Source organism: Pituophis catenifer, unplaced genomic scaffold (genome assembly GCF_029215685.1).
Source record: "Pituophis catenifer annectens isolate HBS135680 unplaced genomic scaffold, rPitCat1.0.hap2 SCAF_5, whole genome shotgun sequence".
Taxonomy (NCBI): Eukaryota; Metazoa; Chordata; class Lepidosauria; order Squamata; family Colubridae; genus Pituophis; species Pituophis catenifer.
In genome coordinates, this window is record NW_027256885.1 from 102092678 (window position 1) to 102112158 (window position 19481).

The following is a 19481-nucleotide window of genomic DNA, read 5'->3' on the forward strand; positions in this document are numbered from 1 at the left end:
GCGGCCGCGCGGGTGGTAATGGGAGCGACATGGCGCTCCCATGTAACACCTCTCCTGCGCGAGCTGCACTGGCTCCCGGTGGTCTTCCGGGTGCGCTTCAAGGTTTTGGTTACCACCTTTAGAGCGCTCCATGGCTTAGGGCCTGGTTATTTACGGGACCGCCTGCTGCCGCAAACAGCCTCCCACCGGCCGGTACGCTCTCACAGAGAGGGACTCCTCCGGGTGCCGTCGGCCAAACAATGTCGGCCGCCGGCCCCCAAGGGGAGAGCCTTCTCTGTGGGGGCACCTACTATCTGGAACGAGCTCCCCCCGGAGATACGGAGGATCCCAGATCTACGCACCTTCCGGCGCGCTCTTAAAACCTTTTTATTTCACCAGGCTGGTCTGGCCTAACCTTTCCCATTCTTTTTTAATGTAAATTTTAATGTAAATTTTAACTTGTTCTTAACCTGGGGTTTTAAATTTGTCTTGGGCTAAATTGATTTAATTCGATTTTACTTCTGTTCTTAATTTTTGTATTTTACGTGTTTTATTCTGTGCCTGTTCACCGCCCTGAGTCCTTCGGGAGTAGGGCGGTATACAAATTAAATAAAATGAAATGAAATGAAATGAAAATGAATTGATTGATGCACAGCTGAATTGGTACACTGATGGATCCAGTTACATCATTGATGGCAATAGGTTATCGGGATATGCTGTTGTGGGAGATGGGGAAGTGATTGAAAGCGGCCCTTTGAGTAAAGGATCTAGTGCACAAGTAGCTGAATTATGGGCCTTGATAAGAGCTTTGGAATTGGCAGAAGGAAAAAGTTTGAATGTGTGGACAGATAGTAAATATGCATTTCTTACTTTACATGCACATGGTGCTGTGTATAAGGAGAGAGGTTTTAAGGACTCAGCAGGAAAAGACATTTTGCATGGCCAGTTGATAAGTCGCCTGATTGAAGCTGTTAATAAGCCAAAGAAAGTTGCTGTGATGCATTGTAGAGGACATCAGAGAGGCGATGATAAGGTGGTGATAGGAAATAGGGCTGCTGATATGGAAGCAAGAGAGGCTGCAAAAAGGGATGACTCACCCCCCGATTTGCTTCTTCAAGTTGCTATGGTGCTTGGAGTGTTGCCACCGGAGATTAAACCTTCATATTCACAAAAGGAAAGTGTGAAAGCTGTAACTGATTTGAAAGCAAAAGTTGAGGACAGATGGTATGTGTTGCCTGACAAAAGGATTTTTGTGCCGTCATCAGTAGCCTGGACGCTAGCTCAGTTAGCACACAAAACTACTCATATGGGGAAGACAGCGTTGGAATCAGCTTTAAGCAGGGATTATTATATTAATGGTCTTGCTGGTATTGCTGCAGGGACAGTTGCCAAGTGTGTCACCTGTGCCAGAGTCAATCCAAGACAAGGACCGCTGCTGCCCCCTGGAGCAATACCCAAGTCCTACATTCCAATGGATTATGTTATGATAGATTTCACTGATATGCCAAGGTGTGGATTTTATAAAGCACTGTTAGTTATGGTTGATATGTATACTGGCTGGCCAGAGGCTTTTCCCACAAAGACTAAACAAGCAAGGGAGGTGGCTCGAATTCTGCTGAAAGAGATCATTCCCAGATTTGGTATACCCGGCCATATTTCTTCAGATAATGGCCCTGAATTCGTCCACCAAGTTAATCAAGCAGTTGCCAATGCGGTGGGCATACATTGGAGGTTTCACAGTGCGTTTCATCCTCAATTGGGAATGTCGGCTGAACGAATGAACCGCACCTTGAAAGAAAGAATTACCAAAATCTGTACTGAAAGCCATCTTAAATGGCCAGATGCCCTTCCTTTGGCTCTGTATGCAATTCGAAGCTCCCCGAGGGGACAGCATAAGTTATCACCATATGAACTCATGTTTGGCCACCCTCCCAATCTTTTACGAAAGAATCTCACTGGGTAGCCAGACTTAGGTCACAAGGGGTGTGTGTGGAATTTAGAGATGGTACAGGAACTTAACAAACAGGTTGAGAAGCTCCAACCATATGTGATGGAACAGGTTCCTTCTAGATTGGTTACTCGCTGCCACCCGTACAAACCTGGAGATATGGTGTGGGTCAAACATTGGAAAAAGGAACAGTTAGAGGGCAGATGGAAAGGACCATATACTGTTATCATGGCCTCACCGCTTGCTATTAAAATTGCAGAATCCAAATTGTGGATACATTGGACATGTGTTAAACCAGCTGCTGACCTTGGTTGGACGGTGAAGGTCGATCAGAAGAAGCCGACCAAGTTGACCTTTAGTCGAAAACAGAACCAGTGAGCTGCTCTGCTGAAGCCTTACCGGGAATAGGTTTCTCTACGCACAGCAGTGAAGAAACCCCTGCTGAGCCACTCCGGAAGCTGGCTTTCTACGCACGGGTGAAGATGCGAACGGCGATGGAGCTGCAAATAGTTATGCTTTTTCTTTTAGTATATGTATCAATTGTGTTAACTAATCATGTATGTATTACTAATTTAGGTCAATGGAGCGACCCTGATGAACGACCCCGCATCATACAGGCCTATACTGTGGGATCTGGCAGTTGTGATGGAACTCCGCCTTTGTCTTTCACCCCTGAATGCTGGAATGGTCTTTTGCCACATCTGTGTCAATATCCACAAGCATTTGATAGGATTGTTACGAATGCCTGCCAGAACCGTGGTTACTCAAACCCACAGGCCTGTCAATATGTGGGTTATGCTTTTAGAATAGGAATATGTATTAAAGCTCCCTACAAAGCGGGGAGCCCCCCAGTTACCTTGGAATGTGGCAATCCCTTATACTGGGGATGGGAGCGGGTCACTACTATAGCCCAGTTGAGACTCGGTTGGCAGGGGACTTGTGTTTTACATTTACAACAGATAGAATTTGGGGTTACCTTGAGAGCCCCTAGGAAAGGTACCAAGAAAACTCGGAAACCTAGGGAAGTTGAACATCTGAAGGGTAAAGGAAAGGAGGTTAGTCAAGAAATAGATAGGTGCACTCCATGTGTGACAAAAGCGAGAGTGGGAGACAAGCTTATTAATACATTGATATATCACACACAAGCTCCGAGGGGGTGTATGTCTTTAGATGCAACATGTGTTCATAATCATACTATGTACAGTTTATGCTTGCTTCAAAACAAAACCATATGTTATAATCCAGCTGTTCCCATCCGCCTGAATGTGACATTGTGGGCAGGCTTAGCCAAGGAAGGAACTCGTCAGGATCCGGAAGGTGAAGGACGGTTATATTTGTTAAATTATACTCTTCAGTTGAAACAAGGGAAACAACCCTTATCCTTGAGTTTTGATGCATGTGTGGCCATGAATAAAGGAAAAGGAACACCGTGTGGAGATCAGGTATGGGTACACACATACATTCATAATCATAAATACTTGTGCCAATCCAATCTTAATTGGGCATACGGGAATCCCAATCAATGGCTCCCATGTGCTGGCAGTACACAATGTTCAGGTTGGAAATGTGTGTGTGACTACACTGGAGGAGGTTATGCAGGTTGTAAACACATTGATTCATTCAGAAGAGGATCTGATAATAAAGTGGTAATGGAGATAGCTCGCACTCACCCACCAGTAGCCAGCTATGGTTTTGGAATTGATGGAACAGGCAAAGATCCACAGACGTATCTGACCATCAAAGTTGCACAAGTTTTTGAAGGAGAAGTGCGATCACTGTGATGGTCTGTATACGATAACTTGCAAAAATTTCATAAGCCTTTACCAATCAGTACTAAGGCTAATAATCTGTTTATAGAATTGGCTGAGGAAGTGGCTAAAATGTTAATGGTTAAGAACTGTTTTGTATGTGGAGGGACTAATATGGGAGAGCAATGGCCTTGGGAGGCGATGGAGGCCAATCCATCGGTTTACAACAACCTTTCCCGGGCTGGAAATATCACGAAAAGGGTGCATCTATCAGGTATAGTCTGGACGCTTACCACTAATTTAGTGGGGAGAAATTGTTTTGTTAGAGAAGGTTCAGAAAATGTTGGGCAGTTGATCTGTTTGGGGTCTTGGCTTGTTGGGTATCAACAGTGGACGTCTCCTAGTAATTTATCTCCACCTGATAAGTTTAACCTTACATTCTTAAACTATCTCACTGATCTGCAACCAACCCAGGAATGGATAGCACCTAAAAATATGTATTGGATCTGTGGAAAATTGGCCTATGAAGAACTTCCATATAATTGGTCAGGTTCCTGTGTTTTAGGATGGATTAAGCCGTCCTTTTTCCTCCTTCCTATACAATCTAGGCAAATATTAGGGGTCCCATTGTATGAACAGATTGGTCACAGAGTAAGGAGGGAAATCTCTACTGCTTTTTCGGATTTCCCATGTAAGGAGCTGTCTGCATATGAGAAGGACGATGAAGTATGGACGAATGAAAGAATAGTCTGTACATATGGAAGAGCAACCTGGGCTGAAGATGGTTCGTGGGGATATAGAACACCAATTTATATGCTGAACCGGATCATTAGGCTCCAGGCAGTGTTGGATTTGGCTGGGATAAGAATAGATAAGGCACTTAATATCTTATCGGAGGCCACTGATAAAATTAGGACAGATGTGTACCAAAATCGACTAGCTTTAGATTACTTATTAGCAAAGGAAAGAGGGGTTTGCGGAAAATTTAATTTGTCCAATTGTTGCTTGCAGATTGATGAAACCGGTAAGGTTGTTAAGCAACTTACAACTGAAATTAGACAACTCACACACAGTCCACCTCAAATATGGAAAGGTTTTGATTTAAAGGGAATGTTTGGTGAATGGTTTCCTAAACTTCCCGGATTACAGGCTATCATGGCACTCATTGGTTTGATTGCAGCTGGATGTGTTATAATACCTTGTGTGTTGCCAATTATGTTGAGAACCCTATCAAATAGTTTGTCCATGTTGGTCGAAAGAAAAGCCACTGCTCAGGTGATGGCCATGTGGGAATATGAACATCTCCAGAGAGAAGAACCTGAGTATGTGACTCTTCTGGAAATGAGTCACAAAGGGGGGGAAATGAGATAGGCAAATCCTTGGTTCGAACCAATGTTTGATATTAACAGGCCTGAAACCATCCATTCCCCTTTGTGTTGTATTAGCAAGAATGTATTTTTGTCTTTGTGACCCAGACAGATGCATCCTGTTGTTCTCTGGGAACTGCTGTCTCAAGATGTCACATGCCAGATTTAGATAATGTATGTTACTCCCTTGCTGTATTATCTCAACTCCCATGTCTGGAAGGAACGGTTTAGTTCCTTATATTACCTTATATGTCTATATAGCAACTGTTACGTATTGACCACTATATAAGCCCCACTTTGTGCAACCCTTCAGGGTTCAGACATTTTGCTTGCTTTTGCAGTTTGAACCTGCGCAAATAAACTTTCCTACAATGAAGAGCTTGGCCTAGTCTTGTCTTTCCTACAACACATGCAAGTCTGAATCCTGGCACTCTTAATTAAAATACTGACATTGTTTCAGCCTCCCTTGACTGCATTCTGAGAATATAAACATCTAAAAATGATTGGGATGCCTAAAACACAAACTATGAGAATATATATGACCACAAGATAACAGTAGTAATTCATGTTCATTGAATTCACACAGCTTGAATCTTTGCCAGAAACTTAATTGGCTTTCAGAATTGTCCTTGGGACCCTTAAATTTGCTAAATGAAAAAAAAAAAGGGGGGGGGGGTTTAAACTCCAAGCAACTTACAAACTTGCTAAGCATTTGTAAATCTATTAGAATTATTGTACTTAAGCTATTTTTAAAATTATGTTTCAGGTATTTGTGAAGTGTCACGTTGATTATAAGCCATTCAATGATAATCTGATTCCATGCAAAGAAGCTGGTTGTAAGGATTGCCTCTCCTTCCTACTTAAGAAAATAAGAACTCTTGAAACGTGGTTGTTCAAAAGGATTCTTTTATTAAGCAGAAGTGAAAGCGATCCAGTTAAAGCACGATCTGAATACCCTTAGGCAAGACAAGTAGGATTAAAGCAGTAGAGACCCCTCCCTTTAAGCCAGAATGCAGATTTTAACTAATACACAAGTGTGAAGATGTTTTCTTTCCTAGCTTCCCTGAGAACTCGAACAACCATGCATTCACACTGTTATCCTTTAAAGTGAAACAACCCACATGGCTATCATAAAAATTCCTCCAGGTAAAGAGGATCTCAGGGCTTTTTGGCGCCAGGATATAGGTTGTAAAATATCTGTTGACACAGGCAATGCTAATAAATCGAATCCAAGTCTCCCCCATCCTCCAATTGAAAGGCAGTATCACTTTTAGGGATCTGACACTGGTCTTACATTTTCCAAGGGAGAAATTCTTCAGATTGTAAATCGAGAAGACCCAAACTGGTGTAAGGTTAGAGATTGTTAAATTTAATGTAAATCTTCTATGCATACAGTAGAGCCAATCTTCCGGTTAAATACATATCACATTTATTTTTTAAAAAAATATTTTGGATGCTGCAAGGAATGACTGTTAAATATAATTTCAGACAAGAGAGCCAGTTTGGTGTAGTGATTAAGGCATCAGGCTAAAAAACAGGAAACTGTGAGTTCTAGTCCTACCTTAGGCACAATGTCACTGTCAGGGTAAATTTCTAATCCTCCCAGGCAGGGGCTGGCACCTCCCCATATCCCATCATACCCACTTACCTCAGACTCCTCCCCTGGTGTATAAAAGGGTCCTACACGTGGGCATCCAGCAGTTCCAGATGTGTGCCTGCAAAGACAAGACAGAGGTCAGTGACCTTTACCCTGAATTGGGCCTAGGAGGACTCCAGGCCTAGAATAAAGAATTGATGAAGAGATTCCATTGTCTCCTGTGAGTTATTGGGTTAGATCCATCCAGCATTAACAAATTGGTAGCAGAGGATGGTTACCCATAACTCTAAAGAATGACCGAACAAGCCGCTTACTCTGATAAGAAGAGCAGAGTAAACACCAGGGCATTCACCAAGAGGATGGCTGCTCAACTGACACCCAAAGGTGCCATGCCAAGAGCCACCCCAGCTGAAAGTGGACAGGACATCGAGCTGGGCCCACTCCTCTGCAAAGAGAGACCACGGGAGGAAGCAGATGATCACGAAAGAGAAGAGCCACGAGAAGAAGATGAACTGAGAATGGCCCTGCTGAAAATGATGGAAGCACCCATCAGCAATGGAGAGCTCATCACGAAACTCCAAGGCCTCCTAGAAACCCATGGAGCAGCGATGAGCACCCAAGAACAGACCCAAGAAGACGCCAGCCCGGTAAGGGAAAAGGATTCCCTCGCAGAGGCCCCGGACATAGAGAGGCTCAGTTTCGCGCCAATTTCCCGGTGGCCATCTTGGAATGGCCAGCAACCAATGGGAAGCCGGGATTTAAACCTAATGGCTGGGTAATCTTGGGCCACTCACTCTTTATCAGCCCTAGAAAGAAGGCAATGGCAAACCACTTCTGAAAAACCTTTCCAAGAAAACAATGCAGGGACTTGTCCATGCAGTCTCTCAGAACTGGACATCATTGAACAGAAAACCCCCCAATTTCAGACAGAAATTCAGAACTGTTCCATAAAAGTGGGGCAGATCATTTGTCTATCCCTTCTATATGGTCACAATTATAATGCTATCTGTAAAAATATCTCAACACAAGATGGAGAAATTATCAGGCTTGTCTTGAGATCATCTGTAACTGCTATGCTTAATCAGAATAACAAAATTATACAAATCAGCACACAGATGGACTATACTTCTTAAATTGTTATATAAGTAGCCTGAAAGAATATTAGCCTTTATGGAGTAAAAAAGCATCCATCTTTTTGGGATGGGTTTCTTTGTACATGTATGAATATGTATGCATAAAATGCAAAAATATGGGTCTTAGGCATGTACGTTAGTGTGAAAGATAACAAAAATTACTGATGCATCAGTTAGGCTTGTCTAAAGTATATATTTACAGAAGGAAAAATTCTCATTAGCTTAGATCTGTGACAGGAAATTGTAAATGCCTTTGGATTTGTTCTTAGCCATCCTCCATCATCTGTTATTAGAAAAGAATGGTTAGATTATTTTTGTGAACATATTCCTAAATTTTTGTCCAGCACATTCCAATACAACTGGCCTTGTGGTTCTTGCTGTGGGAGGAACTATTAGTCTTGACGTTTCAGGTGGAATACAAATGGAAGAGAAACTTTGCATAGAATTCATCTAAGCAGTTGGAAATCCTTTATTTCTCTTTCCCCTTCCGTAGTTTGAATTTATCAAGAAAAATATGTTTCCTCAAGATATATTTGGCTTTTACACATTGAATGGTGTACCTTAGTTAGGCAATTAGTTAGGCAATTTCCCAGCACCTGGATGAAGCTGTCTATCTAGATCCATTCCAGTCGGGCTTCAGGCCAGGGTACAGCACGGAAACGGCATTGGTCGCTTTCGTTGATGATCTCTGGAGGGCTCGGGATGGGGGTTGCTCCTCGGTCCTGGTCCTATTAGACCTCTCAGCGGCTTTTGATACCATCAACCATGGTATCATGCTGTGCCGGTTGGAGGGGCTGGGGGTGGGGGACACCGTGTTGCGGTGGTTCTCCTCCTTTCTCTCCGACTGGTCGCAGTTCGTGTTGGCAGGGGGCAGAGGTCGACCTCGAGGTGCCTTGTTTGTGGGGTGCCGCAAGGGTCGGTCCTCTCGCCCCTTCTGTTCAACATTTATGTGAAGTTGCTGGGCGAGATCATCCGTGGTTTGGGGGTGAGGTTCCACCAATACGCTGATGACACTCAGCTGTAAATCTCCACCCCGGACCACCCCAATGATGCCCTTGATGTGATATCCCGGTGCCTGGAGGCCGTGCGGATCTGGATGAGGAGGAACAGGCTCAGACTCAACCCCTCCAAGACCGAGTGGCTGTGGCTTCCGGTGTCCCGATATAGCCAGCTGACGCCATCGCTGACTATTGGGGGTGAGTCTTTGGCCCCCACGGAGAGGGTCCACAACTTGGGTGTCCTCCTGGATGCACGGCTGTCCTTGGAAGAACATCTGATGGCTGTGGCCGGGGGGGCTTTTATCAGGTTCGCCTGATCCGCCAGTTGCGCCCCTTTCTGGATAAGGACTCCTTGCGCACGGTCACTCACGCCCTCGTCACTTCCCGCCTGGACTACTGTAACGCTCTTTACATGGGGCTCTCCTTGAAGAGCACCCGGAGGCTCCAACTGGTCCAGAATGCAGCCGCGCGGGTGATTGTGGGGGCGACGTGGCGCTCCCATGTAACACCTATCCTGCGTGAGCTGCACTGGCTTCCGGTGGTCTTCCGGGTGCGATTCAAGGTGTTGGTTAACATCTTTAGAGCGCTCCATGGCTTAGGACCTGGATACGAGACCGCCTTCTGCTACCAATAACCTCCCATCAGCCAGTACGCTCTCACAGAGAGGGTCTCCTCTGGGTGCCGTCGGTCAGGCAATGTCGACTGGCGACCCCCAAGGAGAGAGCCTTCTCTGTGGGGGCACCTGCCCTCTGGAACGAATTGCCCCCGGAGATTCGGAGGATCCCGGACCTACGCACCTTCCGCCGTGCCCTCAAGACTCTGTTGTTCCAACAAGCCAGGCTGGCCTAATTCCGATTCTTTTCAACTTTTAATCTTTAATTTTTAATTTTTAACTCTTGAGGTTTAAAAATGGGTTTTTAATTAGTTACGGGCCATATTCTTTAATATTTATTTTAAATTGTTATTAATTTTTCTATTTGTGTGTTCTTATTCTGGCTGTACACCTGTTTGATCTGTCCCCGTCCCCACACACACACACACAGCCAGTCGAGGGTTAAGGAAACACTTTGGAACGCACCCAGTTCTTATCTCCGACTTGGCAGCGATAGACACACCGTCTGCCAAGTTACTTTATTTTCACAAACAGACAGATAAGATACGAACGTTCAAGAAAGTCCAAACAGAAATAATATTCCTCCCAGCAGTTCCGGACGAGGCTTTAGTGACTGTCCAAGGTTTTGCTTTGTTCGTCACAAAAGATCCTTGACCACCACTCTCTATTATATAGTCTCTGGGGTGTGGTCTCTGGGGTGTGGTCCAGTGACTCAGTTCTAATCCCTAGCACGCCTCCCAAGCTGCTGCAAACGTTTATCACGCCTTCGGAGGCGTGCGTCCAGGAATGATGTGTCATTATCACTTTGACTCGAATCAGCTGTCTCCTCTCCCTCGGCCGGCACTTGAGACAATGCCAGAGGGGAGGGGCCTGGAGAGGGAGGCCTGGCTGACTCCTCTTCCTCATGCTCGGAGCTTTCTTCCTCCGATGGGACAGGCTCAGAGGGCGGGGCCACAACACTATCCCCCACCGCAGGGCCCTTCCCCCGGGTCTGACGGTCGGGATGGGGTCGGGACGGGAACTGTTCGTGGAAAGCCCGCACCAGGTCAGGGGCCTGAACGGCAGACGCGTCCACCCAGGTGAAATCCTCGGGCCCGTACCCCTTCCAGGCGATGAGGTATTGGAAGCGCCCCTTCAGCCAACGGGAGTCCCGGATACTGTCCACCTCGTACGTCGAGGCGTCGTCCTCGTCGGCTGCGGCTGGGGGGGCAGGCGTCGGCGGGCGGCGGAGATGGCTCGCGGGGGCCTCAGGGACCAGGAGGGACCGATGAAAAACAGGGTGGAGCCGCATGGAGCGGGGTAGAGTCAACCGGTAGGCCACCGGATTGATGACCGCCTCGATAGGGAAGGGACCGATAAAGCGTTGGGCCAGTTTCCGTACCGGCCGGTCCGTGGGGAGGTGTTTCGTGGACAACCACACCCGATCTCCTACTTCCAGCGGTGGCGTCGCCCGGCGGGCGCGATCGGCGAACCGTTTATAATCCTCTTTCGCCCGGATTAGCTGCCGCCGCACCAGTTGCTGCACCGCCTGCAGCTCTGAGAGGAAGTCCCGGGTCTCGGGAACAGGGGAGTCCATGATGGTCAACGGGAAAAGCCGTGGATGGTATCCGACGTTGGCATGGAACGGGGTCATCTGGGTGGAGGTGTGTTGGGAGTTATTAAAGGCGAACTCCGCCAGGGGAAGGTACTCGGCCCAGTTGTCCTGCTGCTGGTTGACAAAACAGCGGAGGTACTGCTCCAGTATGCCGATGACCTTCTCCGTGCCCCCGTCAGTCTCCGGATGGTGCGACGACGACAGGCACACCTGCACCTCCAGCGCGGCCATCAGGCTTTTCCAGAAGCGGGCCGTGAACTGGGCCCCGCGGTCCGAAACCACCCGGTCCGGCAGGCCGTGGAGGCGGAAGATATGTTGCAGGAACAGGCGAGCCGTGGTGCGGGCCGAGGGCAGGCTGCGGCACGGGATGAAATGTGCCATCTTCGTGAGTGCATCCACCACCACGAGGACGGTCGTGTACGTAGCGGACAGGGGCAGGTCTGTCAGGAAGTCCATGGAGATGGCTCCCCACGGTCTCTCCGGTGTCGGCAGCGGCTGGAGGAGTCCAGGAGGGGGGCCGGACGCGGCTTTGGCCTGTCGGCACGTCACACAGGACGTCACGTAGGCGTGCACATCGTGCCGTACCCGAGGCCACCAAAAAGTCCGTGTCACCAGGTTCAAAGTCTTAAAGAAGCCGAAGTGCCCCGCCGCGGGGTTGTCATGACACTGGTTCATGACGAGGGCTCGGAGCGGACTCGTGGGCACGTACAGCCGACCCCGATGTCTGAGCAAGCCCTCCTCCACAGTCCATGGGGACGCGGGGCCGACGTCCGCTCTCCGCTGCTGCGACCAGTCGTCCCGTCGCTGCGCTTCCAGCACCTGAGCCCGCAGGTCCACCGGTTCCTGGACCGCGGCCAAGGAGTCCGCTGGCAGCACCGTCCGGGGGGGAAGGGAGTCCTTGGGGCAAAAGTATTCCGGCTTACGGGATAGCGCGTCCGCCCTCTGGTTGAGGTTGCTCGGAATGTAGGTGACGTGGAAGTTGAACCGGGCGAAAAACAACGACCACCGGATCTGCCGCTGGTTCAACTTCCGTGCCGTGGTGAGGTGCTCCAGGTTTCGATGGTCCGTCCGCACCTCCACCTGGTGTCGGGCCCCCTCGAGGTGATGTCGCCAAGCCTCAAACGCGGCCTTGATGGCCAGCAACTCCTTTTCCCAGATGGTGTAGTTGCGCTCGGAAGGGTTGAGTTTCCGGGAGTAGTATGCGCAGGGAAAAAGAGTGCCGCCATCCACCGGAGCCTGTAGCAGCACCGCCCCAATCGCCACGTTGGACGCGTCCGTCTCCACCACGAACGGACGGTGTGGATTGGGGTGCCTCAGGACTGGCTCCGTGAGGAAGGCCTGCTTGAGGACCTCGAAGGCCTGCTGCTGCGGGGGCCCCCACTGGAACGGGACCTTCTTCCGAAGGAGCTGGGTCAACGGCAAGGTCAGGGTGGCGAAGCCCGGGATGAAGGTCCGATAGTAGTTGGCGAATCCCAACAGACGCTGGACGTCCTTCACCCGACGCGGGGGTTCCCAACTGCGCAAGGCCTCCACCTTGTGCGGGTCCATCGCGATGCCCTCGGGGGTGATGATGTGCCCAAGGAACTCTATGGAAGTCTGGAAGAAGTAGAATTTCTCCAACTTCGCATAGAGCTGGTGCTCCCGCAGGCGCTGCAGGACCTGGCGGACATGCTGGAGGTGACTTTCCGGGGTCCGGGAATAGATCAAAATGTCATCCAAGTAGATCACCACGAACCGATCCAGCATGTCCCGGAACACATCGTTCATCAAGTGCTGGAAGACTGCGGGGCGTTGGTCAACCCGAACGGCATGACGGTATACTCGAAGTGTCCGTACCGCGTGCCGAACGCCGTCTTCCACTCGTCCCCCTCTCTCACGCGCACCAGGTTGTAAGCCCCTCGGAGATCGAGCTTAGTGAAGATCGAGGCCTCCCGCAACCTCTCCATCAGCTCCGGGATCAGCGGCAGGGGGTAGCGATTTCGCACTGTGATGGCATTCAAGCGCCGGTAGTCGCAACAGAGGCGCAAGTCCCCCGTCTTCTTTTTAACGAAGAGGACCGGGGCCGAGAGCGGGGAGGTCGAAGGCCGGATGAACCCACGGGCCAGGTTCTTTTCCAGGAAGTCCCGCAAGGCGGCCAGCTCGGGCTCCGACATGGAGTACAGGCGTCCTGATGGCAGGGGCGCGTTGGGCATTAGGTCCACCGCACAGTCGTAGGGTCGGTGCGGGGGCAAGCGGTCCGCCTCCTTCTCGCTGAACACGTCGGCGAAGGGCGTCAGCTCCGGAGGCAAGGAGACGTTTGGGGCAGAGACGTCCTGGCCGGCGCAGGTGTGGCGAAGGTGGTCGACACACTGCAGGCTTGGGAACGAGATGGCGTTTCTCGACCACGCCACCTGAGGGTCGTGCGCCCGAAGCCAGGCCATCCCCAGGACCAAGGGAAAGTGCAGATCCGCCGTTACGTAAAACTGGATCGCCTCCTCGTGGTTTCCAATGGCGAGGCGCAAGGGCTGGGTAGCGGTTTTGATGGGCCCCGCCACGAGTTCCCGCCCATCTATAGTTTCAACCCTCAACGGAGGGTCCACTGGAACCAAGGGGACTTTGTAATGGGCCACAAAGGCCTGGTCCATAAAGTTCGTGGTGGCCCCCGAGTCCACCAGCGCGTGCGCTTGGAGCCCCTCCGACCGGTTAGCCAACAACACCCGGGTGTTCAAAATCAGGTGCCGAGGGGGCTCACAGTCCACAGCCGCCGACTCCGGCGGGGCATGGTCACGTGCCTGACCCAGAGTTTCCCCTAGGCCAGGCCTGGCCCGTTTTCCGGCAGGTCACGCCGAGACTCCGGAACAGGCCTGAGCGGTCCACTCCGCTTCCGGGGACACGAGGCGGCAAAATGTCCCGCCTCGCCGCAATAGAGGCACAACCCCCCTTGACGTCTCCGCATCCGCTCCTGGGCCGTCAGTTGAGGTCTGGCTGCTCCGAGCTCCATAGGCTCCTCAGCTGTCGCCACAAAACGCTGTGCGGTCCGGAGCGCTGTCGGTGCGAAACGCGGGGGTGCCGACGCTGTCGATGGTTCCGGAAGAGCCCGACGGGGCCGTCGCCGTTGCAAGCGGGCGTCGATACGCAGGCATTGGGTCACCAGCGCGTCGAGGGTCGGTGGCGCCTCCACACGAACCAGCTCGTCCTGCATCTCGTCGGAAAGGCCGTCCTGGAAGGCGTCCATCAGCGCCACCTCATTCCAAGCCGAATCCTGGCCTAGCAGTCGGAACTCTGCAATATAGTCCTGCAGGGGGCGCTTGCCTTGGTGGAGGTCCTTGATGTGCCTCGCTGCCGTCTGCACCCGGAGGGGGTCCTCAAACATGGTGCGCAGGTGTTGTAAAAAGCCCTGAAAGTCCAGGAACAAGGGGCTATCTTGCAACAACAGGGGCGTGGCCCATCGGGCGGCAGTGCCCGAGAGGGAGCTGATAACAAATGCCACCCGAGCCCGGTCATCCGGAAAATCCTCCGGCCTCATTGCCATAAACAGTTGGCATTGTCCCAAGAAGGCCGGAAACATCTCCTGCTGCCCAGAAAACCTATCTGGCACGTTCACTGGGCATCTCGGACGGGGAGGGGGAGGAGGTGGAGCTGCAGGAGCATTTCCCAAAGCAAGTTGGGCAGTTAGCTGTGCTACTTGCTGTTGCAGAAGCTGATTGGCCTCCAGCATCTGCTGTATCTGCTGCTGCAGCTGTTGGTCCATCGTGGGTTAACGATGGAGTATGGGGTGACGAACAAGATGATCTGTCCCCGTCCCCACACACACACACACAGCCAGTCGAGGGTTAAGGAAACACTTTGGAACGCACCCAGTTCTTATCTCCGACTTGGCAGCGATAGACACACCGTCTGCCAAGTTACTTTATTTTCACAAACAGACAGATAAGATACGAACGTTCAAGAAAGTCCAAACAGAAATAATATTCCTCCCAGCAGTTCCGGACGAGGCTTTAGTGACTGTCCAAGGTTTTGCTTTGTTCGTCACAAAAGATCCTTGACCACCACTCTCTATTATATAGTCTCTGGGGTGTGGTCTCTGGGGTGTGGTCCAGTGACTCAGTTCTAATCCCTAGCACGCCTCCCAAGCTGCTGCAAACGTTTATCACGCCTTCGGAGGCGTGCGTCCAGGAATGATGTGTCATTATCACTTTGACTCGAATCAGCTGTCTCCTCTCCCTCGGCCGGCACTTGAGACAATGCCAGAGGGGAGGGGCCTGGAGAGGGAGGCCTGGCTGACTCCTCTTCCTCATGCTCGGAGATTTCTTCCTCCGATGGGACAGGCTCAGAGGGCGGGGCCACAACACTGTTGTGGCTCCGTTACCGGAGCCTGTGTCATCGTCAGGAGAGGACTCCGAGAGTGAAGGGGAGGAGTTGGCAAGGCCTCCCTCTCCAGGACCCTCCTCTCTGACAATGCCTTTGGTGTCCGCCGAAGGGCAAGAGATAGGGCCAGGGCCAAGCACGTCCACGCAGCCACAGATGGACAGTGATGAGGGTAATGAGTCTTGGCTGGACCCACGCCAGCATCGCAGAGATAAGCGTGCGCAACAGAAGAAAGGGCGTGCCCGAGATTAGGCTGAGTCACTGGACCACACCCCACTGGATATAAAAGGGAGCGTGGTGGCCAGTCAAACCTTGTGACGAACAAAGCTGAAAGCTTCCATGCCATTCTGCATTGCCGGACTTTTGCTTTAAGACTTTGCTGGAGTATCTCTGGACTTGATTAATTCTGTAATTATTGAGCTGCTTTCCTTTGATGTATCAGAAGTGGGGAGAAGTTATCTCTCCTTTTTGTAAATAATAAACTCTTGGCAGGCAGCCACTAGGTTGTTGCCAAGTTCCGTTATCATAAGGAAAAGGATTTTGCCGGCTGGTTTGGTCTTTAACTCCTAAACGTCTGTTGGTGTGTGTGCGTGGGGTTGGGGACAGAACAACACCGCCCTGAGTCCTTTGGGAGAAGGGCGGTATATAAATTCAAATAAATAAAATAAATACATAAATAAATAAATTTGTATTGTTTAATCTTATTTTTAGGCACAAATGTCTGTGGGGGTTGGGTTCATTTGACAGAAGGTGTGTTGTGACGACATGATGTGTACTCCTTTGGTGTCATTTTAGCTTGCTATGGAAATTAGTATCTAAAGACTTTTGGAACATATAAGAGATCCTGAATTTAAAGTGAATATGCATTCATTCATCAGATTTAATGAAAGTAAAGGGGCTGGGATGAGTTATTATTTTTTTTAAATGCATTTTTTAAACATGCACTGTTTTAGGACTTTGATCAGCATCAAAACTACACTTTAGAATATTTACTGAAAAATTGGTTATTGAAAGGTGGGTGGGAAATGAGATCACTGGTTTTTTTAAAAAAAACAACTGTTCTTATACTTGCACTTACTTTGTATGTTCCAGATATTTCCCACTACTAACTAGTGTGTTACAGTGCTTTGCATCCAACTTGTTTATGTGAACAAATCTGGCCATTAAAAATTGCTTTTGACTACATTACAACTACTAATGTAAAAATCAATTTTGTTACATGCTTAATTTGATTTCAGGCCAGCCATATCAAAGAAGGAGGAAGTGCAGGACTTATTCCTAGCCTGTTCTTGGAAGAAAAGAGGAAAGCATTTGTTAGACAGGAGTGGGATAATTCAAGTAAAGAACACAAAAATATCATTATTTGTATTGGGTTCAGTCTCCAGGTTCCATGCATTGTGAATAATGGAGTGCATTAATGCTTTTCATAGTGTCCATAATTACAAATTAAGAATCAAAACATTTTACTCACTAATTTCTGAATCCTTTCACCTGCTGGTACATAGAAAAAAGTAAATAGAAAACATTATGTCCACAAGTCTAGATAATTTATTACAGCTATATAAAACAAATTTAGCAGGTACAAGAAGTTAAGGTGATACAGTTTTTAATGGAGTACATGAATACTTTGTACCAAACTAACATAACAAATTATAATTTCAGAATGTCTCGTTTGTTTTCAGGTCCTTTCTGTGGGACAATAAATAGTAAAAAAGAAGGAAAAAATGATGTATCTCACAACTAGAAATGCAGGTTTGGGAATTTCAGCATTATATAGTAGAATACAGAAAAATAATTCAGGAACATTTTAAAAAGTTTACATTCATTTAGCTTTTTTATGTGTATTCAGTTTTCAAAGCTTAGTAAAATATTCTATCTAGTCTATTTTTATTTTGTGCTGTTGTATTATGCAGATAGACCTTGCTATATGACTGGTTGCTTAGTGACTGTTTGAAATTATGGCAAACCTCCCCAGAGTTACTTATGACTCATTTTTAAATTTGCAATGGTGGCACACACACACCTGATAACTTGATCACATTTTGGGTACTTAGCAATGAGCTTGCATTTACATCCGTTTGCAGTGTCCTGTGGTCACATGACTGATTTTTGGTGTCAACTTCTGGTTTGCTGCAAAAAACGCTCATTGAGGAAAACAAGTTCATTTAACGACTGTAGCCTTTGTTTAACAATCACCCCAAGAAAGCTCATAAAATTGGGTGCAGTCATGTGGTGATCCACTTAATGACTGTTATAACTGTAATTCCAAGGTCAATTATGGTCATACATCAAGGACTACCTATATCTTTTGCTCTCCAGTTGCTATACATACAAATCCGGGAAATGATTCCAAATGAAATTGACTTTTTTTGAGTTTTTCTACATATAAACAATGTGATATCCCTTGTCACTGTATAGTAAAACATTTTGCATTTGCACTGTTTGATAATTTATTTCATAATTCATATGACCTTTGAACTGGTAATTTAGCTTGTCGCATTTAGCAATTTAATACTAAATTGAAATGGGGCACATTATTGATTTTTTTACTGCTGTATAAAAATAATTTAGGAGCCTTCTGTTCCTGATTACATCTAACTTCCCCACAAGTAATTAGGAACACAGGGCTCCTATACAGCACTATTTTAAAAAATAAATAAATAACCATGAAGTAGGAGAAATTCTACTAGAGAAAAATATTTCTTACCTTTGTGACAAGCTGCAGCTATCACATATTATCTCATTCATATAATTAGCTATGTTACTTTGTTGACCCATCTATATTCATGGCATACTCATAATTTGAAAATTATTGTATGAAATTAGGTGTAGAATGTGAAGGTCCAGGCCACATGACCCAGACCTTTCCCCAAATTGTCATCAAATTATAATTTTTAATATGTCTGATATTAGCATGTAATGTCTAATTTTATTTTATTTTTTTATAAATAATTTTTATTGTAGTTTTTCTTTCCAAAACTCTAATACATATTCAAACAGACAGGGTCATTTTTGTATACTTTGGATTAACAGTTCACATAAAATCTACATTATATACATATATATATACATCCTCAACTTCCTTATGAATATTACCTATTTTTGTTTCTGTTGTCTATCCACCTATACCATTTTTCCCAAACCGCATAATATTCCGAATCCTCTTTTTCTTTTAATTTTAAGGTTAGTATATTCATTTCAGCACATTCAAATATTTTTTGGATAATCAATTCCTCTGGGGTAAGTTATGTTCTTTCCAATATTGCACGAACACAATTCTTGCTGTTGTTAGTATATGTAGGATCAGATATCTTATTTTTTTTATCAGATTTAGTTTTTAATTTTCCCAGGAGAAATGTTTCTGGATTTAACTCAATTTGGCAATTTATTAAATCTTGTAGCCAATTTTGTATTTTAGTCCAATACTTTTTCGCTTCGGGGCATAACCACCAAGCATGAAAGAAGGTACCTTGGTGTTGGTTGCATTTCCAGCACTTGGGGCTTAGATTTGGGTACATTTTAGCCAGTTTTCTTGGAGCTAAGTGCCAACGATAGAGCATTTTATACTGATTTTCCTTATAGGCCTTATAAATCCTTATAGATTTTGTTAACGTGTAATTTTTGTTCCAGATAGTTTCCCAATCGTCTAGGTTTATGTTATGCCCTATATTTTTAGCCCATGCGATCATCGGTTCTTTTAACACCTCCTCTGCTCTATCAAATTCTAATAAATAATTGTATAATTTGGATATTAATTTTCTTTCGGGGCCAATCAGCAATTTATCTAGTTGTCTTGGTTCCAAATCTATTCCGTATTCTTCCACATCTTTTTTGTATCTGGATTGCAGTTGTAAGTATGGCCACCAATCAATGGATATTCCCTGTTCTTTTAATACCTGGTTACTTTTGAGCTTTCTCTGTTTATCTAAGATTTCTGTGTATCTAGACATTTTGCTAATATCTAATGTGTTGGGGTGGATCATAGCTTCCATAGTAGATAGCCAACTGGGAATTTTCGTATAATGTTTCTTCTTTATACCTTCCCAAATTCATATCAGTGCATCTCTTATTTTATGTGAGGGATCTCATGAAGAATGATGGCTCGTTGAGGGTGCTTCCAAGAAAAGGTCAGCACGCAAGGATGCAATCAAATTAAG

At 47.1% G+C, this 19481-nt stretch overlaps 1 protein-coding gene across 1 annotated transcript in view; it reads left to right on the forward strand.

Moving 5' to 3' along the window:
- Positions 1-1981: 1981 nt before the first annotated feature.
- The window catches only part of LOC139317752 (protein PALS2-like), a 162999-nt gene continuing 145499 nt past the window's right edge, over positions 1982-19481 (forward strand). The window contains 7 exon segments of the mRNA XM_070944819.1: positions 1982-2301; positions 4687-4699; positions 5809-5882; positions 6337-6394; positions 16563-16662; positions 17007-17032; positions 17034-17076. Coding sequence (XP_070800920.1) covers positions 1982-2301; positions 4687-4699; positions 5809-5882; positions 6337-6394; positions 16563-16662; positions 17007-17032; positions 17034-17076 — 634 coding nt within the window.